This window comes from Brachycentrus maculatus, unplaced genomic scaffold (assembly GCF_059751285.1).
Source record: "Brachycentrus maculatus isolate JH-2025_06_01 unplaced genomic scaffold, ASM5975128v1 h1tg000589l, whole genome shotgun sequence".
NCBI classification, from domain to species: domain Eukaryota; kingdom Metazoa; phylum Arthropoda; class Insecta; order Trichoptera; family Brachycentridae; genus Brachycentrus; species Brachycentrus maculatus.
In genome coordinates this window covers 1758960-1776557 of record NW_028281329.1, presented here as the reverse complement: position 1 = coordinate 1776557, position 17598 = coordinate 1758960, and the positions used below count along the sequence as shown (strand labels likewise).

Genomic DNA, 17598 nt, shown 5'->3' with positions numbered 1-17598 from the left:
AGTGAATTGGGATTTTGCTATTCTATTATTCGTAAGTAGATTTTTATTATCTTTGCATTCAAATACCAATATGGCAGGTTTTATTTCTATAGTACAATAGAACAAATATTTTTACTATCAACAATAAGAAATAACGGTATAAATAATCGATATAATATATACACACAATCGACAAAATCAAACAGTTATCTTTTCATGGAAAAAAGCCCCCTGGCTTACTTATTGCCATTTGAGTTGCAAAAGAAATCTCGTCAGGTTATATGATAGCATTGTCGAGGAAAAACTCAGTACGTTCACCCTGTTTTCCACTTCTGCGTCGCTGCAGTTGTGGACTGTGGAAGCGGCGGCTTCCTGCAGACAGTCGACAGTGGTTCCGAGGTGCTGCCGAACGTGCTACCACTTACCACCTCCAACTCTTGGCGGCGTTTGGACTTAAGAAAGTTAAGCCAAGTATCGACGATTCAGTTGTTTGGTAGTCGGCGCGCCACTTGGTACCGTGCCGTTTCGATTCGACGGTTCTTGCTGGGCCGAAGAGAAAACCATTCCACCGCGTTTACTAAACGCAACTTTTAGTGTGTTTTTACAGCATAAGTGTCTGCCATAAGTGTTATCTCTTTTTTTCTCGTAAGTTTCCCATAGATTCGTGATTTCTATTTCTGTGTTTTTTTTTTACAATTCCAATAGACTTTTTTTTACACTTGACGTGTTTTTGTTTCAGATATAATTGATTTTAAAGTATAAACATTCGGTCAAGTGTTAATTGTGACGGACCAGACTTTTGATAGCGTTAAGCTACTAGAGTTGAAATTTTGAGACATTGTGACGCACCCGGAGTTCTTCATGAAAATGGTAAGAATTTTTTTTAATGCAATTTGAAATTCCATCACGTTTCTTTACAACTTTCGGCCGGCTATCAAAATAATATGTGAATATTATTATTAATATATTCGCTAGAATTTTGGATAGAGAAACTTTTACCTCCGTGTTTCTTTTTAAATATTCAGTATTTTCACTTTTTGCGCTCTACGAGATGTTTTTATTCATAATAAAAAAGTTTTAGCGTGCGGAATGAAAGTAGAACGCGTGATAAAACTCAGTGTTGGATTATTAAACATTGTTTGTAGTAATTGAATATAATAAACCTCATCTTCGTCTTCCTCATCTTATTCATGAAAACTTTTATTATATTTTTTAATTTAATACAAAAAACACAAAATCTTTTTTATATGATTATAATCACAAGTTAATAATTTACGTGAAATGAATCAATCAATCTTTATTCATACCTCCATTTTTAAACTCATATTTGTACATGGGCTCTAATTTTAATGATTAAGTTGATCGTTACTATTCATAATCAATTGTAAGATTAAAAATAATGTAACTTTAACTTATCCGAAAAAATAGTCTATGATATCACAAGGATAACACTTTACAGCGTTTTTTCTCCAAAACATACTAATTCTTAATTTTTCAAGAATATTAATGAAATTTGAAAAAAAATAATATAATGTTTAAGTAGATATTTTTAAACAGCCAAATAGAAAATCACATTATTTTCTCTAGATTACGAGATTCTATGGTCATATTTACATAATTAAGTGCGATATTCCTCGTCAATACGAAACAACAGTTTCACAATACGAAAATGTTAAAAAATTCTCAAATTATGAACAGGTTGACCATGAGTTCGAATTCGCGGGAGCTGGTCAGAAAGTTACTTTGACAGAGCCGTCTACATGGCGCTGTGGCTGCACGATAATTTAGTGTTTGTGGCGAGTGTCCTTAGACACATTATCGAGTGAAATCTATGCCGGTTTTGACGTTGATAATTTCGCTTTCGACGACCGTTTAGCATCGCCTCAGTAAACGTGGTCGGAATGAAATATATTTGAAACACTAGGAATAACAGTATGTTATTAAATATTGGTTTCACTCGACAGACTACGCGTGAATACTCAATTACTTTATATTATACAAGGATTCATACACTAGACATTTTCTTTACGATAACATTACATTTATAATCAAGTTGTCGATAAAAATCAATTGACGTGGCCGCATCCAACTTTATTTTTAGATAAAGCCGAAAATAATGTGTGTCGTTTAAATTAATAAATAAATGTAAAAAAGAGACTGTTTGAAGATAAAAAAAGCTGTTTCTTTAAGTTTTATAAAAATCATTTAAAAGCGTAATGTTATAGTTACATAATAATTTATTTAAATGAGAGAAAAAAACGATTCAACGTAAAAGCCTAATGTAACGCGTGAGACTTTCAAATGTAGTTTTTTTAAACTATTTTTATTTTAAAAGATAAATTGTTGCTGAAAAAAGAGTCGGATTTGCATTTACAAAAAAGGCATTTCTTGGTTTCAATTGAACTGTTATACATATCCAGTTTTGTATGAGAAAGTTCCATATTAGAGTGTCGATTTATTTCATATTCATTTTATATCAATGTACAATATGTCATTATTATTTACATTATCTGGGTCAAATTGTAATTTTGACTTTATGAATACTTAAAATGATGTACGAAATATGTATAACGATCAATTAAAAAGATCCACACATAAGAGATAAATATAATTAAATCACATTGAAATAGTTCCCATAGCAACAGATTCAATTAAATTTCTCTTTCGTGAATTTTTATAATTTTTATTTTATTTGAATAAACATCAAATTAACATGTTTTAAATACCCAAATGACTTGCAATAAAATATATCATCAAAACTATGAAATTAAAGAGACATAATGTTATTTAAAAAAATAAGTGTAACTGAAAATTTTAAATGTGAATGTTCCAGCGGGTTATTAACAAAATAATTAACAAAATGTGACTTTAACAATAGAGCTTGAAGGTTCATAAAAAACCATAACTTAAAAGTCTATAAATCAAACATCCAAGGCTAAAAATTTAATGCATGTTTGCTCGAATTCACAAAACCTGTTAAAAGTTTAACCTTGTCACAAAAAGTCCAAACAAAAATATGTGGTCAATTTTTACCACTTTTATTAGGCCCTTATTTTTTTTAAATGACCGTATTGCCTAGTAAATTCCGTTATTCCGTAAAAATGTTTTAAAAAATGCAAAAATGTTCGTTACTTTTGACATAATTTTTAAAGACAATCAACAAAACAATTTGTAGTGTTTTTACGATATATGTATTTGCAAAAATTTGTAAATACATATATCGTAAAAATAGTATGATTATGTTTATGACTTTTTATGTACCTGCTTTTAATTCTTTACTAATATAAATAAATGTAAGATACTTTTGGCAAACATGTATTCCATGCAAAATATGAGTGGCTCTAATGATTGATATTGAAATTGAAATAAATACTAAGCTTTCTATTTCACACCATTGCTGACTTATTATAAAATTTAGAAATTGTATTTGGAATATCTATTTATTTTAGCACTGCCCGTTTTTCCTGTTTAACGGGATTGTAATGAAAGTATTTTAGATATGATTATTCTGATAAAAACCATAAAATATCAAATTATGTAGTTTATAGTCTCATTTATGCCCATTTGCAGTAAAATGTAATTACAGTGAATAAAAATTAACTTGATTGTGAATAAAAATTAAATTGAATAAAAATTAACAGTAATTTCATAACTGTGAATAAAAAACCTTTTTGATGTAATTAACAGGTATTTTATTTATTGTTTCGGCATTAACTTTGTGGTAAGACATGTTACAATGATTAAAGAAAACACTTGTTTTTTACCACTTGAGTTTTATTATAGACTACATGTTTCAGAAGTTAAACTTCCATCATTCAGGTCTGTATAATAACTCCGATAATGTTCCGATTAGACCAGTTGTATCATACGTGAGTGCGCCAAATTATAAACAATGATTGAAGAAAACACTTGTTTTTTACCACTTGAGTTTTATTGTAGACTACATGTTTCAGAAGTTAAACTTCCATCATTCAAGTCTGTATAATGATTAAAGAAAACACTTGTTTTTTACCACTTGAGTTATTATGTTATTATACAGACCTGAATGATGGAAGTTTAACTTCTGAAACATGTAGTCTATAATAAAACTCACGTGGTAAAAAACAAGTGTTTTCTTTAATCATTGTAATTAAACAGGTGTCTTGCTTCGATTTTTTCTCGTATTAGCAGATTTTTTTGTGGATATTTTTTTTTATAAATATCAACATAAAGGTTGGCGAAACTTACAAAAACTAAAAGGAGTTAAAACCTTGGAGTCGTAGACGACAATTTTTAAGAGAATGGAATAATTTTGTGAAATAACATGATGATTTACATATGAAAATTAAATATTATTTTTTGACATATCATCAAAGATGAAGAAGAATATGGAAGTCTGGGCATTTACGGGGCTTACGACCGTCATAGGCTGGTTTAAGTGATCACTTTACACACGTGTAACATTCACCAATTCTACCCATTATTGACAACCACACTACTCAAATTCTTGGAAGTTCTATATATATGAACCAATTTAGAAACCTTGTTCATGAATCACTAGAACTTCACTAGAGACATCTATTGGTGAGATGTAAAGAAGCTTTTTATTAAGCAGAAACTCTTATATTAAAACTAAACATTGGTTTAAGAACACTTTTCAGTTGTAATTGTAAACACGAATAGTTTTAAGAATTAAAGATGTTCTCATCAACAATCTGTACGACCCTTTGGTTTTCTTGTGTATGTGTTTTTTTTATTCTCATATTTTCATTATTATTATAATGATTTATCGAATAATAAAATTGTTCAATTCTCGAAATCTCCGAAAATCCGTATGGTTTATGGACTGTCAAATGTGTAATGGCACGCATAGAATTATTGTATTAATTGTGTACTATAAAATTTAGATCGTTCAATTTATTTTATTGAGTGTAAATATTAACTATCATCAAACAACTTTCCTATTTTAAGTTGTCTCAAAATAATTTAATAATATTTGTTGGTAAAAGGTCACTGTGATTTAAATAAAATTAAGTAACATTTAAATATAAGTGTTTGTATTAAAAAATAAACCTGTTATATAATTCAATTTATTTATTTTTGGTACACATTATAAATTTACAATTGTTCTTACACATTTCAAATTTACAATTTTTAAGTGAAAACAATTTATCACAACTTTACAATATTATTTCAGTAGAAATAAAGCTGTTAAACGTTAAAATAAAAAAAGGTACATATGAAACTTGTTAAAACCAAAACGCTTCCTAGATTTAACATGTCGTTCATATCCTGAATAACTAGTGTTTCAACAGTCACCCAGGAAATAGTCGAGTCTTATTCTTGTAAAAGACATACAATCTTATTAAGAACTGTATGTTGCAGAAAAGTGGTTGTAGCAAATGAAGTCTTCATACCCATATTAAGTAATTACGGTTATCTTAAAGTGAGCCTTGATGTATTCATTTAAAATCCACGAAATAAGTCGGGTTGAAAAATAATGTACAAACCATTTTCAACCTTAAAAAAATTGTCTGCTGGAAATTATTTTGTTTAAAAAAAACATAAGATGATTACCAAAATAAATATGGCAACACAATTTTCTTTATTTGATACGACTAGCTAAGCTTTATTTGATTTTTGTTTTAGACTTAATATGACTGAATGTAACTCATTCCTCAGTTTTCAAGATGTTTGAAAATGCCCCTTTTGGTCAATTTAAAAAAGAGGGATAGCAAAAAATATAAAACTTGTAATATATTTGGTCTAAAAATAGTCTATTATACTTATGTAAGTAACGACTACGAATAAGCCCAGTAATAAGCGTACCCACAAATCCTGTTAATGTATAACCTAGTTTAAAAAAAAAATCCTTATATTCTTAAGCAAATTACCGTCGGCGTAGACTCATGTATCTAAAACTAATAGAGAAATCAGATTTTAACTGTTTAATGGTAGTATACAGGTACAAAGAGCGGTCTATATTTTTGTTTGATACATATATAAGTAGCTTTCTGAGTTAAGGCTTTATATTCGAAAAAAAACGAATGATTGCATTTAAATAATGCACTTATCTTATTTACAGTCAGAATTATTTACTTATAATAACAAAACAGAATACTTTTCACTAAATGTACAAAACATATTTTGTAATTTATTTATATTTTATGCGAAATGGCGCGTAAGACACGTAAGAGTTATTCTATAAACTTGCTAACTTTGTTTTATGTTTCTAGCACCAGTCGATAATAGTAGGTACACATATTTTAATAGAATCTAAGCAAAGTCGTAAAACTGTAATTGTATCATTTCACAATTCAATATGGTGGCTGTGTTAGAATTCATACGGAAATTGCGATAGACATCAAACGCGTTCAAGTTTCGGCCATCTGATAACAGTTTATTATTTAACAAAAGCGACAATTTAAAAAAAAATGCTTGCGTAGCTCACGGCGACCTAAAAAATGAATAGTTCGTCCTTGAAATACGGCAGCGTTCAAGTTTTTTTTGTGATTTGCTTAAGGAAATTGTCCTATTACCGAGACATTTAGAGATAATTATGTGCGCCACAAAAAGGAATTGTTTACCACACTATTTCAGTGATGTTGTAGTAAAATGCAATACAAAAAATGGGAATAAAGAATGCCCAATAAACAGGTGTTTCAAAAAGTTATGGAAAGAAGAAGCACTTTAACGATAATTAAGAATAGAACAGAAAAAATTTCGGGTCATTTCGTGCAACGTGATGTTAACGACTTAACAAAATATATTATTGTAGGGCAGATTGAAATAATAAGAGATATGTAATGAAGAAGCCATTATTTTCAATAAATATAAGTAGAAAATAAATAGCATTTCGTATAAGAAGGTTCAAGTTGTTGAATATTGTTTAAAAATACTCCACTTTTTAAGCTTCATGAGAACAAATGTTCCCCCAAATATTTTTTAAATCTTTTTGTTTATAAAATTAATATTAATTATTAACATTTCAAATACTTTATTGGTAATTAAATAGTATGTAAAACACGTGTTTCTTCTATTTTATTCAGAAATACGCCGTTAATAGATAGATGGATTACTAGTGTTATTTAAAAGAAATAAGAATAATGTGTAACATTTTTGGTTCGGTAATATGATCTTCACCTTGCCTTATATTACAGCGATATTGTACTTAACGAAGGCTTTGGAAAATACTTCCTGTCCAGTACCCTGCGAAGGTTTTGTAAACTCGAGTGAGAGCTGAATTAAAAATGGTTAATTGTTTTGAAGGTAACTAGCTGACTATGGGATGAGGTATGATAAAATCATGTATTGTACTATTCAAAATTTCCATTCAAATAAAAAAAAATATTTTCTCAACAAATCTATGAAATTAAAAACATAACTGTTCGTTTGTTCGAAACCTTAAATTTCCTTTAGTTTTACATTCACATATTACTTTAAAATTTAAACACAGCGTTGCATTGGAATAAATCCGCGTTTTTATAAACACCAAACCAGTAACCATGATTAAAAAAAAAACACTAAGTCTGCGCCATCTGTTGAACACACATACAACATTGCTCATAGCGGACAGCGCGTTTCTTGACAACTGCTGTTATTAGACATTTTCAATGTTTCCGATTGCATTGTTGTTTCATAGATTAGTAATATTTGCCTTGCTCAACAAGCATTGTAAATTTATACATAAATTTATCAGAATTGTGTATATATTTTTTATTAATTTTTTATTAAACAATACTAAGCTTAGTAGCTACAGCAACGCGTGGCTCGATCTGGTCAGTATTAAGAATATGATTCTTTATATAATATCATAAGCATTCCTACATAAATTACTCGTATTAAAAATGTATTTTATTGTATAATAAATATATTTAAAATGTAATCGAAATTTCGAAGCCTTGAACCCACGGGTTTTAGTAAAGTTTAGTCAAGATCTGTGTCTAGATTTGAATCTGCACCTCGGTATGCATTCTAAATTTGGCATACTTTTATAACATCTAACAACATCTTGTTTTTGACTTGTATTTATATATGCGTAGGTTGTTAGTTATTATGTAAAAAATAACTCTTTAAAACCTATATAATTTTTTTAATAGAATACTTCTTGAAACCAAAAAAAAACATTAAGAAATTTATTTAAAATAATATATTAACTTACATTGTATCTGAAAGCAAATCCGAGTTAAAATTTAATATCACACATACATAATGTATGAGTTTCCCTTCAAATCTAGTTACAAAGAAGCGATGTCTGGTTGAGGTACAGAGGTTAGTGTATAAATATGTAATTTAATTATCTGAATTTGATATCGAAACGTATCAACTTCATGAAAGATAGTAGAATCTTAAGACACATTATGTTATGAATTTATTTATAAAACTTTCTCTCAGTGTACATAATTATACCTGCAGGTAATAATAATACTCGTTTATAACCCTTGAATAAGTTTCAATTTGAAATTCAAGACATGAATAGCGACAAGTAGGTACATTAAACAAATATTGCCGTAAACAAACTTTAATGTTTTATTACATCAAATTGCACAAATATATATATATATATATATATATATATATATATATATATATATATATATATATATATATATATATATATATATATATATATATATATATATATCTATATATATATATAAATATATATAAATATTTAAATATATTTTTATATATTTATATATATATATATGTCCGCCTCCGTAGTGTAATGGTCAGCACGCTCGGCTACCGTTCTGGAGGTCCCGGGTTCGATTCCCAAGGGGGGTAAAATAAATATTAGTGATTTTTTCACTGTCATATTTATTCAATATTACCCTGGAATGGTACCTGAAGCGGAGGGCTGATCACCTTTCCTTCATGTGTAAACGATCAATATAACACTGCGTTTATATGACGCAGTGCCCTATGCACCATTGGGGTGCGGATAAGGGTTTTATTTTTATTATTTTATATATGTATATATATAAATATATATATATATATATATATATATATATATATATATATATATATATATATATATATATATATTATATATATATATATATATATATATATATATATATATATATATATATATATATATATATATAGATATATATATATATATATATAGATATATATATATATATATATATATATATATATATATATATATATATATATATATATATATATATATATATATATATATACATATATATATATATATATGTTTATATATATATAAATATATTTATATATATATATATATATATATATATATATATATATATATATATATATATATATATATATATATATATATATATATATATATATATATATATATATATATATATATATATATTTATATATATATAAACATATATATATATATATATATATGTATATATATATATATATATATATATATATATATATATATATATATATATATATATATATATATATATATATATATATATATATATATGTATATCCATAAATGTATTTCTTTTATTACATACGCGTAAAGCAATGAACTAATCTACACACTAAATGTAATATTTAGTGTGTATGTAACATAAGAGTAACGTAATAACGTTTTCTTATTAAAGGTTAATTACATGTATGTGTACCCATATTCCTCATAATGTTTTACAGGTATTCATTAGTAAGCCTTTTTAGTTTAAAAAAAACTAGTTCAATTTAACGTTATCCTTGAAGTCCAAAAGCCTTGCTCCCATAATTTAATCCTTTATAAATCTAAACACAATCAGATGTAGGCAGCAAACTATTCGAATAGGTACTGCTTTGTTCTAAATATGTACTTATCCTCGAAGCTGTAATTGCTTTTGCTCTATTGAGAGAAATAAAACGTTATAGTATGTTTTCATTTCGTAGCTTTTTTCAAACAGTTCTTAACAAAATAAGATAATACAGTCCTCATACAAAGATTTTTTTTTAAGAAATAATAATCAGATATTAAACTGCTTGGGTGTGCTCCTTCAGTATTTATTATTGCAAAATAATTGTTCTTATGGCCACTATTTAATTAATTTAATATGTTTAATATTAGCCTAATCTGCTGCCTAAAGCGCAGGACTCATCACCTTTCTTTAGTGTATTTAACGTCCAAGATAACACTGCTTCGATACTGTGATCTATGAATCATTAATTTTGGATACAATTTAGAAATAATGTATTTCGTATGGTAAAGAACTAATGTTGAATTAAAATCTCTGAGAAAACTGTATTTTGCAATCCTAGATATAAATGGTTCGATTTATGTTTTGTATATGGCAGAAAACAATATTTTTCTCCAAAATATAATTCCCTCAAATCAAAATTTATTTTACTGTTAAATATTTTATTTATTGATAAATATTTTATTAAATATTATAGAATAACTGACATGCAAAACGACGTAGAAATATTGTAGTCTTACTTATTATTACTTATTATTACTTAAATTTCTCATGCGGTCATTGTATTGATACTTAAGTACGTAAAAGCAATACACAACGTTATTATATACATATTAGCTCTTGTTAATTTTGCAACTCCCGACAGTAAATGAAACCAGAAACGGAGTTCTTATGTGTCACAATCGCTTGGGGAAGTGTTTCAAAATATTTTTTATGCATAGACTAGTTAACCTTTTTCTCGCGGTCACTGCTTGACTTAAACCAAATGGCCGTTGACCCCTCTCGATTTATTAATAACTTATCATTGACTCATTTTTATTTACAATATATAAAGATATTACTTTATTGAAATAAATATTATTAATTTTTCGTATTTTGTACAAACGAAGCTGTAAAAATAAGAGCGCTAACAAAGTAATTTTGAACTGCCAAGAATATTATTTTAGGCATTTTTTATGGTTTAGATATGTAAGGTTTATGTTATGTTTATTTGTTTGCAACCTCAAATACCCTAGCAGATTCTGCCATTCTTCTGTGCCTTTATTTTTTTGTTTGACATATAGTAGTAAGATACTGAGTTCCTTTACTTACACCATCTGTATGTTACAAAATATATTTCATTAAAATTTGCTCAAAACATCTTGCCCATAAAATTAATGATAAAGTCAAATTAATTTAAGTCAAATTGATAAATAGTAAATAAATAATTAATGTCAAATAAAAGTCAAAATTAATAACCATATTGATCAGATTCGGTTCTCTATGTACAATGAGAAGATTAACCAAAAAATACTTCTTTTTAAATATCGATCAAACGTATTTGCGTAACATAAAAATAAAGCGAAAAAGCACATGGTGAAGGATATAGTAGAAAATAAAAGAGGAAAATTAAGTTGGAACAGGAAGATGACAACGATAGCTAAGAGATATTCGATGTAGAAAACCCACACTCTTAAAACCTTGTGCAAGATGAACAGGTAAGAGTCCTCCAAAGAAAAGTTTTCTGTATTCTAACAAATATACTCGTATTTCACTTCTAGACTTAAGAATATAGAGGGTAGACTTATTACCTTGCCTTGATATATTTAACAATCAAGTACATATATTATCACTGGGTTGATCCAGTGCAATGCATTGTGAACCACTGGATAGGGGTTAGAAAAATACATATTTTATATATTTTCTCGCAGTCAATAAAATGTGTACTTGAAACACTATTTGAAGTATATTTCCAGTGGTATTTATATTGTGTTCCGGTCTTTTATTATTTAACAGCAGGTTTCTCAGCGGATATACTTTTTTGCGTGATAAATATTTAAAATTGCACTTCGTAAATATTATGTTTAAATACTTATAATTGTTGAATCAAATTGCTGAAGTGAGTTGTAAGTAAATGTTGATAAACGTCAAGTTCGTACGTATATTTAAATAACCATGAAAATTTAAGTGCTCTCTAAAACTAATTTCTTGAAAGGTTATACTTTTGTCATTGCAAACAACTTTTATGCAACCTTTTATGTAGAAAATTATCTATGTTTTGTCTTGTCCAATTAAAACCTCTTAAGAATAATGGCTTGGAAAGGTGTATGAAATTGGCAGAACACATTTGTATGATCAAATAAATTTCGCAATCCTGACTGTGTAGTTTTAATTAGTTTCTTTCTCATTTGGGAATTAGAAAAACATATAGCACAAAATAAAAATAAAAAACTACTTACATTCTATATTATTGTTTCACGATTCTTACTTAGTTCTAGATAGATTCTTACACAGTGTAAGTTTTTTAAGTAAATTCGTAGAAGCTACAATATCAAGCCATACTATTTTACGGAAAAGTCATTTTTTAATACAAAATATTTATTTTATTTTTTAATGCAGAAATGAACATGAGATAAGTTTTCAGTGAAATTAAAGGATATTTATCATCTTCAGCTACTTAAATAAAGTCGGAATTTCTGTGTTTGAGTATAGTCTCTTATAATTTGAAACTTATTTTAAATAACGGGCTTACACAAAGTATGAAATTGACGAATTTGTATATACTATAGCAGAAATAATTTTCATAAAAAAGTTTATATGGTAACAAGCACCTCAGATATATATATACCGTTAGTTGGTTTGCCTACGGTAAAGGCTATTTTGGATAGAATTTAACTATCACATCGGTCTAGTCAGAGTTTGAAACATTAAAAACAAACAGACAAAGTATATAATATTATATTATTTTTTGACATCTCATCAAAGATGAAGAAGAATATGGAAGTCTGGGCATTTACGGGGCTTACGACCGTCATAGGCTGGTTTAAGTGATCACTTTACACACGTGTAACATTCACCAATTCTACCCATTATTGACAACCACACTACTCAAATTCTTGGAAGTTCTATATATATGAACCAATTTAGAAACCTTGTTTATGAATCACTAGAACTTCACTAGAGACATCTATTGGTGAGATGTAAAGAAGCTTTTTATTAAGCAGAAACTCTTATATTTTAGTTTCTGCTTAATAAAAACTTCTTTACATCTCACCAATAGATGTCTCTAGTGAAGTTCTAGTGATTCATGAACAAGGTTTCTAAATTGGTTCATATATATAGAACTTCCAAGAATTTGAGTAGTGTGGTTGTCAATAATGGGTAGAATTGGTGAATGTTACACGTGTGTAAAGTGATCACTTAAACCAGCCTATGACGGTCGTAAGCCCCCTAAATGCCCAGACTTCCATATTCTTCTTCATCTTTGATGAGATGTCAAAAAATAATATGAAAATAACTCCTGTAATTGGAGATAATCCAGATTTTGTGAACAAGCATTTGGACACACTCAAAATGTTGTATATAATATTAGTTAAAATAGCTTTATACTTACACATTACCCATACAAGACAATGAAGATTCATCATAACGTTGCCAAAATCTTTTTTGGTTTGTTTACAATTTCAGTATAGGGATTTTTTTTACCTTTCCATCTGCATCGAAATAAACAAGTGCATTGCAGAAGAAACGTGACGTAGTCAATATGTGCATTCATAATGTTATCTAGGCAACCGTTGAAGCATCTAGCCTACTTTCTCTCTACAATCCGTTAAGATCTTGGCACTTTTTCAATGTATTGTATCTCGCACCATTTCTGAAAATGTGTCGAGATTTAATCTGTAATCGATATTTCTGGAAGCGGATCACGTATCCAAACATTGCATAAAAACGCATTCTTTCAATTTTCTTATGGAATAATAGGCTAAATTTTGTCGTATTTTCAAAATAAGTAAATACATACACGTGAAACATAAAAGTCCCTAGATATACTCTAATAACAACAATTTAAAGGAGTTGTTTTACGAAAAAAATGTTTTCATGAAATGTATTTATTTTTTAAATTTCATGTAGAAAAAATATGTATTTTGGAGGGCCTATTTCTAACAAACAATTTAATTAGTTTTCCTTTTTGTTAAGTTATGGTAATTAAATGTAGTGATTTTTTTCAATATCCTGAGAAATGAATATTGGTAATAAAAAATTATATTTTATTTTTATTTTGTTTAACAACTATATTTTTTAAGAAAAAAAAACTACCTGCAGCTTTCTCCACCTTAAATATAGCATAAAAAATCTACATTGGTAGAAGAAAAAATACGATAAAAGTGTTTCATTTTATTTATTAACGTTATTAATCAATTTTCTAAATTTTTTTCTCTCCATATGATAAATAAATAATTTAAAACTGCGTAAATGCAAAAAAAAAACAACAACAAAAAAGTATTAAAAAAACAACATCTTTCTAAAGTAACTAAAATTAACAATTGACCGTTATTTCTGATCATTATCATTAAATTTTCCCAGATTTCTTGTCATTTCACCATAAAATACACATCACAATTTACTTTGTTAAATTGATTGATGATAAAATATTTAATTAGTCGTACGGAAACACGTGTAATTTAATTAATAACTCGTTGCGGTGCGAGCCATTCATTAGAAAAACAAAAGGTTAATTAGTTTAATAATTATTGTATGTGCGTGTATTTTATTCAATATTGCAATTAGCGACGGCTTCCTGAAATGTTTCGACGATATTTTTATCGTGATTTGACGACTTTGATGTCTTCCTGTTGCGGATATAACACACTCCATACACAAGAGGATATTTATGATTCTCTTTGTGTATATAAAAATCACAAATATTAATTGCTAGTTTCATTTTATTGTAACCTATTGCATCATGACGTATATGCATGGTTTTGGAAACTTGATTGCATTGCTGTTAAAGCTAGTGAATTTAAGTTTTTGCAGGCGTCAGTTCCCGCTTACAATACATAATGCATCAGCAGGGTACGTAAACGTCGCGGTAACAGTTATGGTGCGTAATAGAGGGTGTCAAATTTGGTGCTTACGATTCTTGTAATTTTGAGAAAACCCGATTTGTATTGATTTAAATACAAAATAAGTGTTTTGGTTTTCTGAACAGTGTTGAATATAAACATTTACTTGTCTATTGACAAACAATTTCATTACTTTCCCTTTTGAAACTTATGAAGAAAATTTATTTGTGCGTTATGATAATTATTTGGAACGATTTAAAAAAAAAATATGATGACGACAACTAATATGGTAATGGTTTTGGTTGTGCTTTTTTTTGCAAATAAAATGGACACAGTTTTATCCTTTATATTGCCCTTATTTCCTTATAGATTGCAAGAATACATGTCCCAATTAAACTTGCAAATTTTGTTTGATAAAATTAATTTCAGAGATTTAAACAAAAAAGTGCAAAATTCACAAAAATTACATGGAGTGTAAAATATTGGGTTCATAATTTTACCACTAAATTAAAGCAACCTGTTATGTCAATGTCATTTTGTCGTTTGTATCATAGACTTTACATAGTAATAGATACGGCCATACACTATTTTTAATACAAAGGTCATAAAAATAAACAAAAATCTCTACCAGGTAAATACAGAAACTAAGATCCTTTGAAAATTTTAGTATACTTAATTAGATATCATCTTCAAAAGATACGTTCACTTAAAGTCTTAAATACATCTGTCGTTAGCAACTGTATTTTACTAGAAAATATCATTATGTTAAAGATTTCAGTCGGATATAAGGAATAAGGATCCATTTTATCTCGTTTTTGTATACCAATTTAATTTTTACACGTTTTGTAAATATGAGCATTCAAAGTTCAATTTCTCAGGTTATTTTGTTTAAGTTACTCATCAAAATCCTACCTATTTGACAAAGTTCACGTATTTACTTTATCATCAATTTGAAAAGAATTAAGTCCCATATGGTGTACCGAGGGTATCACCATAATCTAATGCTATACCAAGGGTCAAGGTAGAAGTATGCTGGTGAAGTAGTAAGTAGCACAACACATGAGGACAAAGCATACATGGATTAGAATTTAATTATTATTCATGAAGTGTTTGTCTAATACTCTATAGGCACAGTAGTAGAGTAATGCATACAAAGAGACCTACTTAGATTTTTTTCGTAAGTATTTCAAAACTTTATTTTACAATGCATTAACTTAGTGAGATAAGCCAGAAGTAAAAAAAGCAAAAAACATATATATTCTGAATTAGGGTTGCTTATTTTCATCCCTCTTGCATTCAATGTTATGTATCTAGGTATATTTAACCTAATACATATTTTTTGCAGTTACTAGGTATTCAGAAAGCAAGGCCAAACGCTTGCCCATAATCCAATCTTTACGAGGAGCATTAAGAAAGTTACACCGATTTGTAAAAAAAAAAAATATTTTAAAATATAGTTTACATAGTTCACCATATCTGTACATTTTTTCCCTCTTTCAGCATGCGTCATAAACGTTTGATGATTATTTTTTGTTATTTTTCTGATCGATCGTTATTTAAATGATGGCAAAGTCTTCTGGAATCTATTAAAAAATCCAGATATAGTTAGAATGAGATTTTACAATAACATCAACATTAAAGCATTTTCCACGTTTTAAAAGCGGAAAAGTGAAAAAAAGTGTCTATTTGCAGGTTGAAAGTGGAAAAGGTAATTTTTTTTAATTTTTTTTTTTGAAATGCGGTTTTACCAAGAAAAGTCAATGCAAAACATAAAAAAAACTAGATTACGGTGAAGAACAAAACTGCTTTTAGCGAAAGGAAATAGAAGGAAAACAGAATGTACTATTATTTTCCGTCAAGAGACTCGTTTATTTTCGCGAGAGCTTGTATAACTTATACGAATACTATCAAATTTCACTCCATGATTTAAAAAAAATGAAAGGCAGGGGTAATAACACCATCATATTTTTAATGATCGCGTTAACACCTTCCCTATGAAGCACCATATATCCACTTGGAGTGAGATAGGGGCCAGAAAATAAATTGAATTGATCCTACTTGTTTGCTGAATACGAATATTCATGTTTTGGTATGCAACATTTAAATAAATATACATAAATAACAGTTTATGTCCAAATAAACCTCAATTAAATAGATTTTTAAATATAATTTCTACTTGCTCATATATTTCCATTTCTTAAATTTATTTATTATACACTTCCATTTGATATATTTTACAGAAATCGATGAAACATTTTTTTCAAACTTTTTTAAAACTATTTAGATATCCCTCGTTATAAGTGACTGGATCGTGCCCATTGTTACAGCAGATTGGTACACTGGTTTCTGATGGTGATAATGAACTAGTTGATTTATCTCCTATTATTCCTAAGTGATTGATGTTTCGCCTAATTTGTTATCTCAAGAATTATATTAGCAAGTCTGTTTTGAAGAATGCCATAAAAAAAAATTATTTTAGAAAAATATAGCAGGATTTGAAATAAAACAACAAGTCGGTCATGAAATATGTTAAAACAGCATGTTTTTTATTTGTCACGGGTATATAATATTTGAATGCAACGCTGTGTCAAAATTATATAATATTTATATAATATTATAATAATAATATTTATATAATATGAGATATAACATTTTGGAAAACTAACATTATTTTGTTGTTGTATGGATATACAATATAAGAGATAAGTATATTTTAGATGTGTATAAGAAAATAAATAATATCTATTCCAAGAGTTGTGATGATATTTTATGCCATTTTAAGCACAAAAGATTTCTCGTAATATATAACATGAGAACTCAAATGCCATTAAGTGTAAGAACTCCAAAGATCAGTGAACTTCTTAAAATAGTCATTAATTTTGCAAAAA

The 17598-nt window shown here is 27.8% G+C and overlaps 1 protein-coding gene across 1 annotated transcript in view; it reads left to right on the top strand.

Moving 5' to 3' along the window:
• The first annotated feature begins 359 nt into the window (after window positions 1-359).
• Cht7 (chitinase 7) overlaps window positions 360-17598 on the top strand; it is a 130342-nt gene continuing 113103 nt past the window's right edge. The window contains exons 1-2 of the mRNA XM_088273549.1: window positions 360-624; window positions 719-849. Coding sequence (XP_088129675.1) covers window positions 841-849 — 9 coding nt within the window. The 5' untranslated portion in view covers window positions 360-624; window positions 719-840. The remainder of the gene's footprint in view (window positions 625-718; window positions 850-17598) is intronic.